This window comes from Streptopelia decaocto (genome assembly GCF_964273445.1).
Source record: "Streptopelia decaocto genome assembly, chromosome: 12".
Taxonomy (NCBI): Eukaryota; Metazoa; Chordata; class Aves; order Columbiformes; family Columbidae; genus Streptopelia; species Streptopelia decaocto.
Genome location: NC_138667.1, coordinates 15,788,434 through 15,801,789, shown reverse-complemented (window position 1 = coordinate 15,801,789; position 13,356 = coordinate 15,788,434). Strand labels below are relative to the sequence as shown.

The window sequence follows — 13,356 nt, the reverse complement described above, 5'->3', positions numbered from 1 at the left end:
TACTTTCTTTGCACCACTGGCCATATTTTTCCAGTTACCATGGAGTGGATTGCTTCCTAAGGCTTGCCATTATTGTGCTCTTAACAACTACGTTTCACATAGCTACAAGGTTTTTAAATAGTGTTTCCATCTTGCATTGCCCTTCATTTCTAAATCAGTGGTAGCTTGCTACATTATTAGGAGATAATTTCTGCTGTTGCTTTGTAAAGGTTTTTTTAATCTTTTCACCTGTTTTCTCAGCTTTTTTCCTGCTGCTCTGTTTCAGTCACTGAAATAGTAAATGTGAGTTTTTAATCTCTCCTGTCACACTTGTCTGTTCTCTCTTCTGTGTATTTTATATCTTCCAGGTTCAGTTTAATTGCTGGTCGGTGTTTCAGTCGTTGACAATGCTCAGCCTTTGGGACTGGGTCTGTCCCACTGTGCTAATTTCTTTATTTAGCTTCCCTCCTTCTAGCTTTGCACTCAAGAAGGAAGAGGAAAGCTGACAGGAGCCTACAAGAGAATCAGTTGGCTTCAGCTGCCTTTCCTTTGTGCTTGCTTCATGTTACGATACCTGTCAGATGTCTGCTGCAAAGCTTCTTATGAAGATGGAACTACCAACTCAGCATAAATTCTGGGAGTCTTATTTCAGCTCGGCTATTCTCTATTCCAGTTTTCATGTAATTGGCAGAGTGGCAAGACCATGTCTATCAGAAATCAGAAGAGATCTTCAAATAATCATCAGTGCATCATCTAGGCTTTGAAAGAACTCCCCTTATGTTCCTCATCTGCCTAAGTGGAGGGTTTGCTGGTGGAAGTGCTGATTTTTCAGCCTTTGGGGATTAGAAAAAACAACACCCATCAAACTGCTTCTGACTTTAATTTGTGACCAAATTCTCTGAAGGAAAAGCACTTAGGTTTTGTGGGAAGTCATTTTGAGTTTTAAAAACTGTCCGTGTCTTCCTTGGTTTTCAGACGTGATTTTTAAGAAAACATATATTCCAGCATTTTAATGGTTTCTTTCAGTAAGAGCTTTCACGACACAGGAAATAATATTCCTTTAATACTTATCTCTATTTTTCTGTGTCCTGTAGAAGTTTGTACTTGATTAATTTTTTCCACCTGTCACTATATCAGTGTAATCACATCTTTAGAAGACATAGGAAACATGAGTTTGAGTTGATGCTCATAAGTACCCAAGTTAATTCAGCCTTCACCTCGGTGTCTGGATTACTCATCTCAGATTTGAAGCAGTGAACTCCCAAATTTTAGTCTTGTGACCTCGAAAAGACTTTGAAGACATCTCACAGTTTTAAAAGAATTCATGTGTAAGAGTCTGAGGAAAGGTCAATTTATGATTTTGGAAAGATTTGTAATTCTGTACCCGATTTAGGCATCTTTCCCAAAATAATTTTGTGGACCCAGAAGTGTTCTATGTCTGAAACGAGGTGCAGGAAAAGACCAGCTTCTGCAAAGCCACCTGAGAACAGGCAGTGCCAGTTGGAGTTTGGGGATTTTGTTGTGGTGGGCTGTTTTGGTTGGTTTTTCACTGTAATCATCTCTTTGTTTGATGCTGCAAGAAGCTGATGCACTAATTCCAACATCTTTGCTAAAAATAACTTGCAGCTCCAGATCTATATTTTAGGTTTATCACCTATTTGCACTTCAAAAGCAAGGACAATGTGCAGACCTATTTTTCTGCTAAATAGAGTCATCATATTCTAAGGAATAGCCTTGAAATCCGGCTTTAAGAACATGTTGATTATGAAGATGAAATTTGTTTTTTGCTCTATCTCAGCCCTTCTCTTTTATTTTGCTTGAGGGAGAGTCAGTTTGAAATCACATTTTTATCTCAGGTTCACTTACAAATTTTCAGCTTTGTCTTTATTTATGTCACTTACGGCACTGTTCTGCTCCTGTTTAGAACATATATCAGAGTATTTGAAACTAAGTGAACTTGCACAGGATGCTACTCATCAGCCTTTCAAGCCAAAATTTGAAAGAAATTTCTGTGACAATACAACAAAGCGAAGCAAAAGCAGCAGGAAATATAGAAAGGTAAAGAGGGTAGCAGCAGTGGAACCACGGCAGTTCTGTCACTGTCCTAAGCCAAGGCCTTGCCTTTTTATACCCAAATTAAGCCCAGAAGCTCTGGCCTTTGGAGATCATCCAGAGACCTTCAGGCCCAAGAGATGGGTATGAGCTGTAAATGAGAAGCATTGATCCCCATACACTCAGGAAATAGCAAGGAAATTATTGTGAGTAAAGGAATTTACAACAATTTTAGGTCACAGTTATTTAAACTGATGAGAAATTAATTAATTGCAGAAAAGTTATCATAATTAACACCTGAAAGAACATATTTGTAGCCCTATGTGATTATTAAAGGAAAATGTGACAAGAGGAGAGTGTTAAACAGAAAAAGCACCTAATGGCATTATCTGTATGAGAAATCAAGATCCTGGCCTTTGGTCAGTCTAGATCAGTCTAAACTTGCAAAGCAAAACTGAGCAGCAATCCCCAGGTTGGGAGGAATGGTAAATTCCAATGAGCTGTTATAGAAGTATGGGAAATTAAGTTATATTACACTGTGACAAGATGATCCCTTTCAATAATTTTAATCAATAACTTCTTCTGGAGTCAGACAGTACATATTGTGTTTTTCTGAGCTGTTCTGGGGGAATGCTTTTTTGCCATCTTGTTTTTCTTGCTGTATCTTCTCCGTTATGTCAAAATTGATAAGGGATGTTATTAATAACCATGTAAGGAATGAGGATTTCTCCAGTCAAGTTACTTGAACTCTCTTCTCTTGGAGCAATGTTTAGTTCTTTAAATAGGAAGATGATCTTGGTAATAATTAAAATAATATTTTCTCTTGTTTTCATTGAAATCTCAGAGTGTTTTGTAAATACCTGCTTAGCTTTGTACTTGTGGCTGATTAGTTAACACCTCTATTTTGTGAAAGACTGAGACATATAGCCATGAAATCACTGAGGTGGGACAGCATGGCATTGGCAGGAGCCAGGAATAGAATTCAAACCTCCTGCCTAACTGACTTCCAATGACAGGAATAGAGACACGCTTTAGGCAAAATACAAATGCATGAAAATACTTGGAACTTGACAGCCTGGAAGTATTGCGTGCTTCCTGCAAATATGTCATTCCGGTATGTCAGATAAAAATATCTGTGAGAATGAAGGGGGTATTCACAAAAAATAGCTTACATGTAATTATGTGATTTTTACTGGACATTAAGTTTCTCTGTATTTCTCAGGTGTCCTTGGGGCTTTTTCTGTATGGCCACAAGCTCTTCACAAAAACTTAAAAATATGGCACACAAGAAATATGTTCATATTACGAAATAGATTTGCACTAATAGATTTCATGTATGCTTAAGTTTTGATTATTTCTATGGTATCTTATATGATATTTCTGTGTCAAAAAAAACCCCAAAGTACCTAAAAGTGTGAGGTCTTTTTTTGATGTGGCACAAATTATCAGCACCATACCAGATCCTGCCCAAACAGGGTGCTTTAAGTGCTGACTAGTGTGTCAATTCACGGAAGCTGGGAAATAAAGTCTCAAAAATGAAGGACACCTCCTCCTACCCAAGCAAAGACTTTCTGAGTGGAGGGAAATGCTACTCTTGGAGCAGCTGGAGCTGAAGAACTTGATTATGTGAGTTGGCAAGAAATATAGTTGGTAAATCAGAGAAGAACGTAGAGCAATATAGTTCTACAGCAAAGACATGATGCTAAAAAGGCCTTGACCCAGAACTCCTATTTGGAAGAGTAATAGGGATGCTGACAGACAGAATAACATGTGGGTGTCCCTAATTCTGTCCAGCCATGTATTTTTTGTGCTGTCTAAAGTAGAGCATGCCTTTCATTCCTTTTTAGAATCTTAAACTGTTTGTGCCAAGCATCAGGCAGTTTTGTAGAGATAAATGTACCCATGTGAGTGCAGCATTAGGGAAAACTGTGTTTATTTTCTTGTGGGTAGTGTGGGGCAGCTTGCAGAGGAAATCACATTTTCCAGAGTAAGAACTGATCACATAACAGGCTGAAAAGAAGTTACAATAGCCCGTTCAGAGCAACACAGGCTGAAATGGCAGTGGATACACAGGGCAATTCTGTGATCACACAGGGGGTGTTTGGGAGGGTGGTGACAGCCTGCAAGAACAGTACTGGGCAAAATGAGGTTTCTCCAATGTGAGATGATTTGATGACACTCAGCATTTCACAGATCAAACCCTTACTTCAGCTTGCAAGATTAACTGAGCTAGTATTAGCAAGATGAGCTCAGTCTATGCCCTAGCCCATTGGACATAGCTCATGTGAATGTGTGGGGAGGTTCAGGCAGGCAACACAGCACTCTTGGCACTCCATTACCTTCCAGTGCCACAGTTACTGTGCTGGTTTAAACGGTAGTGTCCCTCTGATCACCTTAAAAAAAGGACTTGGCACAATGGAACACTGTGTATGAATTACTTAATTGATTTGATCACACCAGCATTACAGAGATATGTTACCTGGATGGAAAGAAAACATTCTATAGGTTTTTGTAAAACATTTTTTCCTCATTCAATACCATAATCATAACAAAGGGTTTCAATCTGGCCAGTCAGGTCATTGCCCTAACGAAGCTGTGTGCTTCATCGGACTGTTGCTTAATGGTTAAATAGGATTCCCTGTCATAAGCCTGCCAAAAGGTGAACTTTTGCTTTAACTCCCTCATGAAGAAAATGAATTCAGTGACTCCTGTTGCTGGCCGTGGCTCATGAGCAGCTGCCTGGGGAACAGTGTAACAGCAGAGCTGGGGAGCAGTGATGCTGGGCTGTGCTGTCCCAGTGACCAATGACATTTAGTCCTCCCTTCATTTCTGTCTTTGAAATGTCTGAGCGCTTTTGAGCCAGTATAAAATTCAGGCATTCATGGAATCCTCGAGAAATGAGATGCATAGCTGAGCAAGACTAGCATAAAAACTAGCTCTTTATGCTTATTTTGAATGCACATTCAATTTATTTATTATTTTTTGTGCTCTCCAATGCTTGTATGAGAAACAGTGAACAGCAAGTCTCTCATCTCCATGGTATTTCAATTTTATAGATTCTACCATATCCCTCCTCAGTCATGTAGCATCCTCTGACTACAGAAACCAGGTCACAAGCACAATCCATTACGTGTTTGATATTTCTTTGTCACATTTATGTGCTTGTTTTCTTCCTTCTTTTTCACTTTTTGTATTTGTTTATGTTTCTGAGATGGGAGACCAGAGCACCACACAGAATCCGACACAAGGATGCAACTTTGCTTTGACAGTAACATACGGGTATCCTGGGGGCTCTTAATCTTTTGCTAATCATTCTAATTATTGAATTATTGCTTTGTCTGATGCTACTACACACTAAGGTGGTGGGGGTTTTGCGGACATGTGTGTTACAACTATTAGATCTTTTGCATATCGGTAGTGGCTATTTGGCAGTCAGTCATTGCAACTGAACAATTAGGATTGTTTCTTCCTCGTGTTCACCTCTTTCAGGTTGTGGTTTGTTTGCCCTCACAGAGGTTCCCCTAGAAATATTGCAACTTAAAACTTTTACCTTTTTTTAAAAAACTTTTTTTAACTTTTAAAAGTTTTACCTATGCAGCAGAGATAAATGGATCCGTTGTTTTCAAAATTGTAAAGGGAATGAAACAGAATTATTTAAATAAACTTTATAAATATTTAGAGTTACAATTGACTTTTGTTTTACAAATCTACTGTGCTGGAAAGCTAGACAAAGAAATTAGCTTTAGAAACATAACTTTATCTTGTTGCGTTCATAATGAACATAAATAGGTGGAGCTTTTCAAGCTACAAGCATGATGTTCACACTCTTCCTCTTGGAAAAAAATAACTGGACGTTAACTCAGCTTTTAATGTGTTTTTATAAAGAACCTGAGGAGAAGATGGGCAGAGATGTCATCTTCCCCTCACAACCTGTGTTGTATACAGTACCTTTTAATTGGGAAAATGCAGTGGCAGCTCCTAACTAACAATGTCAATACAAGGAACTCTTTCAGCTGGCAAACCATGAGGAGGAGGCAATAACACTTTTGTCGATGTTTTGGTTTTGACACATAGAAGGTAAAATTGTATTTGAAAGAATAGTTCTCTATGTCTTCTCATTAATGCTATGCAGTGTGCAGCACAGGAGAAGAAATCATATTGTCTGAATTTTTCAGTGGAGAGCAAGAAACTTTTGACAATCATGTGGTTAATTTTTTTTAACGTATAACAGACTATAAATAACATAGAATCATAGAATCATAGAATGCTAGGGATTGGAAGGGACCTGGAAAGCTCATCCAGTGCAATCCCCCATGGAGCAGGAACACCCAGATGAGGTTACACAGGAAGGTGTTCAGAATTGCACAGAATGTCACCTGCCATGTTCATGCGTGGGGGACTTCTGCGTCTTCCAGCATGTTCCGTGTTGACATGTGCTTCCACCAGTATACACATGGTTGGAATAGATTCCCAGAGACACATTCATTTACCTGTGTCATTGCTTTTCTTTTGTAGGGTGTTCTTGAGAGCCATCAACAAATTTGCGGACACAATGAACCAGAAATTTCTGGAGAACATGAATTTTGAAGTCCAAGTAAGTGTTCAGGCTTTTTAGCTGACTCAAGGTGGCATGTGCAGGTATGGTCATTCTGGTCTGTCAGAGCCTCTTCTGCGTCTTTATATCAGTATCAAAATGACTGTTGATTCGAGCTTGGCGGGATTAGGCCATCTTTGATATGACATGAAAGTGGTGCTTATGGTAAGGCACCCAAATAGAGCATTTTGTACTTTGATTCTTTCTGAACTGGTAAGCTGAGACTTTCTTTTTTTCCTTAGCCAGCCAAGTGTATTCAGAAAAGCGATCGCTGATGGAATGCACGGAGCCTGTGTGGTGTCACTCCTATGTATGTAGGGCAGAAAGAGCTTAACTTTGTTTGAGTCCAAGAGTATTTAGCACTTAGAATTTATTTTTGTTTTTAACTTGTAGTCTTCCCTGATAAGACCGACTTTATTTATTTATTATCCTTTATTTTTCAGTAGTTCTTTCTGAAATAATTTAACATTGGGGTAGTTTTTTTAGTGTACTCAATTTCGTTTTGTATAACTTAACTACATGGTCATGCATTTACCATATGTTTAGCTTGCTTCAGATAAAAATGAAAATGTCTCTAGTTTCCACATTCATTAAATTTTTATTAAAATGTAAATATAGCTTTAGAATCAGAATTTGTCACTAAATGATGCCTGACTATGGTACGTGCTATAGATGGAAAACACACTAACTAAGTAGAGTATGAAAAATTATCCTATTTCACTATGTGTTCAGTTCAAAAATGCTTCCTGATTACAAAAATGTGTTCATGAGATAGTAACTTATTGTCCCTCACTGTGAAGTTGAAAGTTCAGGGCTCTGCCTTCTTGGTTTCTTGGAGTTCAGATTTTATAGTTAATCTTGCAACTTGCAACCTGGTTTAAGTGATTCTACTCTACTGCATGTGAACGTTTCGGCTTACGATGTGAAAAACTGTTTGGGTATTTGTCTCTTGGTGGTAAATAGCTATAGGGCCATCATGGAACTGGTTACATGGGAAGGGTTTAAAAGGCAACAGTAAAAAGAAATGTCAAAGATTCAGTTCATACCCAGTTATAATGGCCTCCAAGTATGATATGTAGAGCTTTGTCCTCATTTATCTCATTACAAATTTTTCAAAAGGTGTGACTTTACAAATGTAGATATGTTTAATGTTAATTAAGGCTTTTGAATCAGAGGGAAAGATATTGCTTCTGACAAACTTAACATTTCTTTTTAATAAACATCCCTGTGAGAAACTTAAATCCTTGACTAAGTTAGGCTATTTCAATTTATTAACAGCCAATTTGTAATCTATCATTTCTATAACCTTTTGTCATTTTTACTGCAGAATGTGTCAGTAATTTTGAAAAGCAAATAAATTAGATCTGGTGGTCACCAGTTTGTGTAGGCTTCCTAAAACCTGCCGACTACTATTCAGTCTGTGTGCCTGCCACAGTTTGGTTGAGGATTACATTGGTTATTCACATGTGAACCTGAACCTGGCACTTGGGTTCCAGATCAGTTTCCTGGGGCAATTCCGTGTATTCTGGAATGTTCTCAAACAACCAGCAATGTTGGAGTTCAACACTGAACGTTGTCGTTGAGGGAAAAGCATTAATGCTCGCGCTTGTAGTCATGACTTTTCAACTATCTGGAGGCTTTGAGTAAGCTAAACGACACTGTAGTAAATGAGTAGTGTGGTCTAAAGAATTGTAGCACCCTTCTAGTTTTCAGAAGAGACTTAAAAGCAGAAGGCAGGGTGATACCTCTTCTACCATGACTAAAAGGTCTGAAAACCTTCTAATATGACCCTTAATATACCTATTTTAAAAGCTACTACTTGACTAAAGAAGGTCTGAATAATGCATATTGTCTAATATTTTTAATTAAAAATTAAAATTTTATTTCCCACTCTTATCCGTACATATTCAGATAACTGATAGCTGAAAATTTTAATATTTTAAAGGCTCTTTTACTGTTTTCCATATTTACATTCATTAAAAAAAAAAAATCTGTAAATCAATGTCTTGCAACTATTCAGACTGAAAACTTGAATATAGAGAAGAACTTAAAACCAAAAATGTTATTAATTGAAAGGAGAAACTTGAGCGGTCCTCTAGTGGACATTCTTCATTTTCTAAAGATCAACTGTATCCAAACAATTTATAACAAGAATTTTGCCCAACTATTCTACAGCCTTTCATGGTAAGAAAATAGTTTGTGTCTTCCCTTAATTGCTGTATTATCCTTAAATTACCAAGTGTTCTTAAAATGCTCTAAAGCACTGAGACATAATGGGCAGGAACCAAGAGTACGGGGTGGAAGGAGGAAGAACTTCAACCAATTTTTCTAACAAAAACTTAGTCTTTTGAAGTTATAGCTTAAATCATTTCTGGCTGTGTAAGTTTGGTCCTGGAGGTGTCATATCTCCTGTGGATGGCACACACTTGAATTCTTCTCCCATAGTATGGATATGGTTCAAGAAAATTCTTCTGCATCACCAGGAAATAAGCAAATGATAAAAAGAGAGGCAATATATTTTTTTTAATATCAATATGTCTTGGCTGTAAGCAAACATGAAGAGTGGCAAACTCTGAGTAAATGAGAAACTTCTGTACTTTATAAAATAGTTCAGTTTACAGTTTCAGCCTCTGGGGCTGTTTTTCTTTTTAGATTTAATATTTGTTTTTCCTCAGTTGTTTTGGAGTATTTTTAGCTAATAAACAAACAAGCAATCCTTTAAGCAGCTGTTGCAGCCCTTGTATGTTTATATTTTAGCAATTAAGGTAGTAGAAGACTAATATCATAAAGTAGCTTTTATTTTAGCAGCTGCTTTGCAAAAGAAAACTCTGAAACAAACTTACTTTCGTTATTATTTATTCATTGTTAGGCTTTTTGGATACAGAATAGTGATGCGAAACTAGAGCAAAACTTGAAGATACAGTTTCCTTCAAAGGCGACAGATCTTTGGGATTTCTTTGAGGTGTCTCTAAAAGAAATTCAGGAGTTTTAGAGAAACATCTGTTTTAACGAAAATAAGCAATATATCATGTTCCCGAGGGAACGTAGTCATTGCCAAAAACCATATGGTAAGTCTGCAGATGGCATTTGTTACAGAGTTTTTACTATTGGGCTGGTAAGACAAAACTGTTAGCTCCAGAGCATATCATTAACAAGAGAGAAGGGAATGAATTTTCATTAAGTGGTTGACCAAAAATAAAATGTGAAGCAAGGATGAATGAGGGCTCACTATATTTGTGGTGTCTTAAGCTTGAAAACAGATACAGTACCAACAGGGAAAGATACATCATACATTAACATGCATTCTTCAGTACTGAAATTAAGCTGGAACACAAAATTCTAATACACAGAAGTCTGGAGTATCAGTAGCAATTACTAGAGTAGGTAAAAAGCTTTCAGTATTTAGTAGTTTATATTCTATTGCTGTCTCTGTGTTTGAAAAAGGTTATTAACTTGCACAGATCTAAGCACAGTTGTGTACTGAAGAGCCTATCTGGAAAGGCCAGGGAATGTCTCTCACTCAGAGGCTGCACAGAGTGGATTCAGCAGACATCTGTCTGAAGCAGTTTGGCAGATCTTGCCCTGGGATACGGAGCTGGATCAGCCGACCTCTCAGGTTTCCTGCCGCATTTAAGTTCTGTGTTTACAACTGGAAGACGTTCACTGAAGTGTAAATTATGTCACCAAAGGTTTGCAACTGTGGGAAGTGTAATCAGGGACAAGTGGCTTTCCATAAGCAGTCTAAATACCTTTACCCCACACAAGAAGTGTCTTTGTACACCCATTGCTATTTTATACTGAAGAACATCCCGCTAATTGCTTTGCCATTTATTTGATTCACAAGAAAGCAAAAATTTAACAGCTGTATTTCATTTGTCCATATGGATATAGACATGTAGGTATGAAATAAAAAAAAAAAATGTACAAACATTAATTAACATTTTCTTTGTTATATAGAAATGCAATGTTTAAATGACGTTCCTATTTACCAGATGTCTTAACTGTCAACAGTTGCCTTATTTTTATGAGTGCAGAACTGGAAAAGAAGGTTTTATTTCAGTGGCAATCCCTTATTAAACTTGCAAGTCATAGGTGTTTTCCTTTTGATTTATTTTATTTATATTTTATTTTAATTTATTTTGATTTATTTTATCAAACTATTCCAGGCTTATTTACCTTGAATGAAACATAAGCCAGTCTTCTATCAACAGTAAAATGAAGATAATAATGTTTAATGGTTCGCTTCAAATTTTCAGTTCAATTTTCCAGTATGCACGTTCACCTTTGTAGAACCTATTTGGACCTCGTATGACATTGTGTTGTTTGTTAGCAGCTGATGTCATTAGCTATTAATAGGCGTTACCTTTGTCTGGGAGCCCAGAGCACTTCTGGTCTGTTCCTGTCACCTCTGGGCTGCAGCGGCTTTGGTTTGATCAGTCGTGCTCTGTCTGGGAAGCTTTTCGTCTCAGCGCCTGAGCGCATCAGCCCCGTGACGCAGTCACCATCCATTGCCACCGCCAATGCCGCTTCATTCATTGAAATGACGGGTTTTGTGCAATATTCCTTTTATCATGTTTCTGATTGGAGGTGGCAGCTCCTGACGTATTTGGGACAGGGAAGAGCGAACAAACAGCAGCTATTTCATTGTGGTCAGGCAGAGCTGTCGTAGGGTTTCTATTTTGGAATATATAGTGCTATCGATTCCTGTTCCTTCACACCCTCTCTGTTAGCAGGGTTTTTACAGGGCGCTAGGATGGATTGTATTTTTAAATCTGTACTGTTGTAGCAATTATAATGTCATATTAATCATCCATATTCCCACTACAGAATTTTATTATAGACGGCATACTCCACCTGCCATTATAATGTCAGTCTGATTTAAAAGAAAATTCCTATTTTTCATTTTTTCCTATAGTTCTTGCACCCACTAGGCACCACTGGTGCCTCAGCAGTAGTGAAATGTATTTGAGCATCACTAACAGAATTGTGCAAATTATTTCTTTATTTTAAAACTTCAGTTAGAAGCCCCAAAATCAAAAGCCTCACTGCAAATATACAGGGAAAAATATACACTATATTGTGCAAAATTATATGTATGATAGCAGTAGACATTGTATAAAACCCTAAGAGATGGCTGATGCAGAAGTTAATGCAAGTCTTACAAAATTTAGCTAGCTGTATTAGCTATATTAGCAATATTAGAAATATTTTTGTATATTGCATATTGTATTGTGCATTTGAAAAGTACCAGATCTCAGAGTTTAAAGTTTATCTCTGATTTTCTACCAACATATAGTTGGGTCTTCCTAGAGTGACTTGGGATGAGGATTTTTTAATGTTTATCTGCAAATTTCTTTGGCCTTTAGACTCATTGCTCAGAATGGAAGTTAATACAGAGGTTATAAATTCTGTGCAATTTTACATCTATGGAACTCATTTTTACTGGATTTGGGAGTGCCTTATTTCAGAGGTTGGGCACGTTTTCCAACATACACATGCTAGACGTTTGGAGTAGAAACTATTTGCAAGTGTTTTACTTAAGTTGCATCATTAAACAAGAAGCATATGGCAAGAACAGGGATAGAATGGGATTATGACATGAAAATCTTTAAAGACTAAAAAAATGAATAAAAGATACATTTGTTGGTTTATAATGTGCTGTGTTTCTTCAAAGCTTCTATAAACATATTCTTATTAACCTGGGAATTTTCTACCTTTGTTCCTTGCTTTTGAAGTATATAACCAATGCAAAGAAATTTTGGCAGAGGTCCCAAAGGATTTTCATAGTTCTTTACTTTGAGATGCTTAATACTCTCTCTTCGACCTCAAAGAAGACACAGCACCTGTCATGACCCAGTGTGCGTACCACACAAATAAGCCCTAAATGTTGTGCTTGTAACTTCCAAAATTTATGAATGAGTTGTAACTCTGAACATTATGTTTGTCACGACTCCGCTTAAACAGAACACAATGCTTACTTTACTCAGTTTTTAAAGTTTATCGGTTGGTGAGTTATTCCAAATTCTACTCTTCACATTCCACTTGTGCTTCTGTTTGGCAGTTTGTGTTTTTCTAGTGTCGTATTCTAAAAGACAATGCAAAATAATTTTCGTGAATGTTGGTTCAAAATTTGAAGGCTGCATGATGCTGCGTGTGTGCAATCTCTTTTCTGTGCAGATTAATGAAAGCATGTTAATATTCTGCCCCCTCCCCAATCAAATATATTTTTAAATTTTTTTTTTGATCATTTTTTTGGAGCAGCATTTACATGGGAATTTTGTGATGTCCTTCTAATTAAAACACGGATATATCAGGTAATTTATCTTCCCAGGAACATCTAAGTCATGATTAAATTTCAGTATCTACAGTTGATCCAATTAAGCAATTTATTTAAAACCCAAGTTGCTACTCACTTATTTAAAATTGTTTGTACTCAAAAGGCTCACAAATCTAGCCAAAATAGATGTTCATTTTAAAATATTTAGTTTTAAGGGATGAAGAAATGTATTCCAGTATGTGAAAGGGAACATTACCAAGGCAAAATCATCACATATTGAGAAGGTCACACATCCTGGAAAACAGTGGATCATTTCTTATAAATGTTATTTAAAGATTCAAAAAGGTTATTTCTGGCTAACCTAGCTCAATAGCTGTGATAACTACATAGAGTTTGCAATTCTGCAGACAATGCAGAAAGTTTGTAAGTGCAATTCCTCTCCAAAATCACAGTA

The 13,356-nt window shown here is 37.0% G+C and overlaps 1 protein-coding gene across 1 annotated transcript in view; it reads left to right on the top strand.

Annotated features, from left to right (window-relative positions):
• Window positions 1-13,356, top strand: part of DOCK2 (dedicator of cytokinesis 2) — a 169,785-nt gene that overhangs the window by 114,976 nt on the left and 41,453 nt on the right. Inside the window, exon 30 of the mRNA XM_082063591.1 lies at window positions 6,547-6,625. Within this exon, the coding sequence (XP_081919717.1) occupies window positions 6,547-6,625 (79 nt within the window). The remainder of the gene's footprint in view (window positions 1-6,546; window positions 6,626-13,356) is intronic.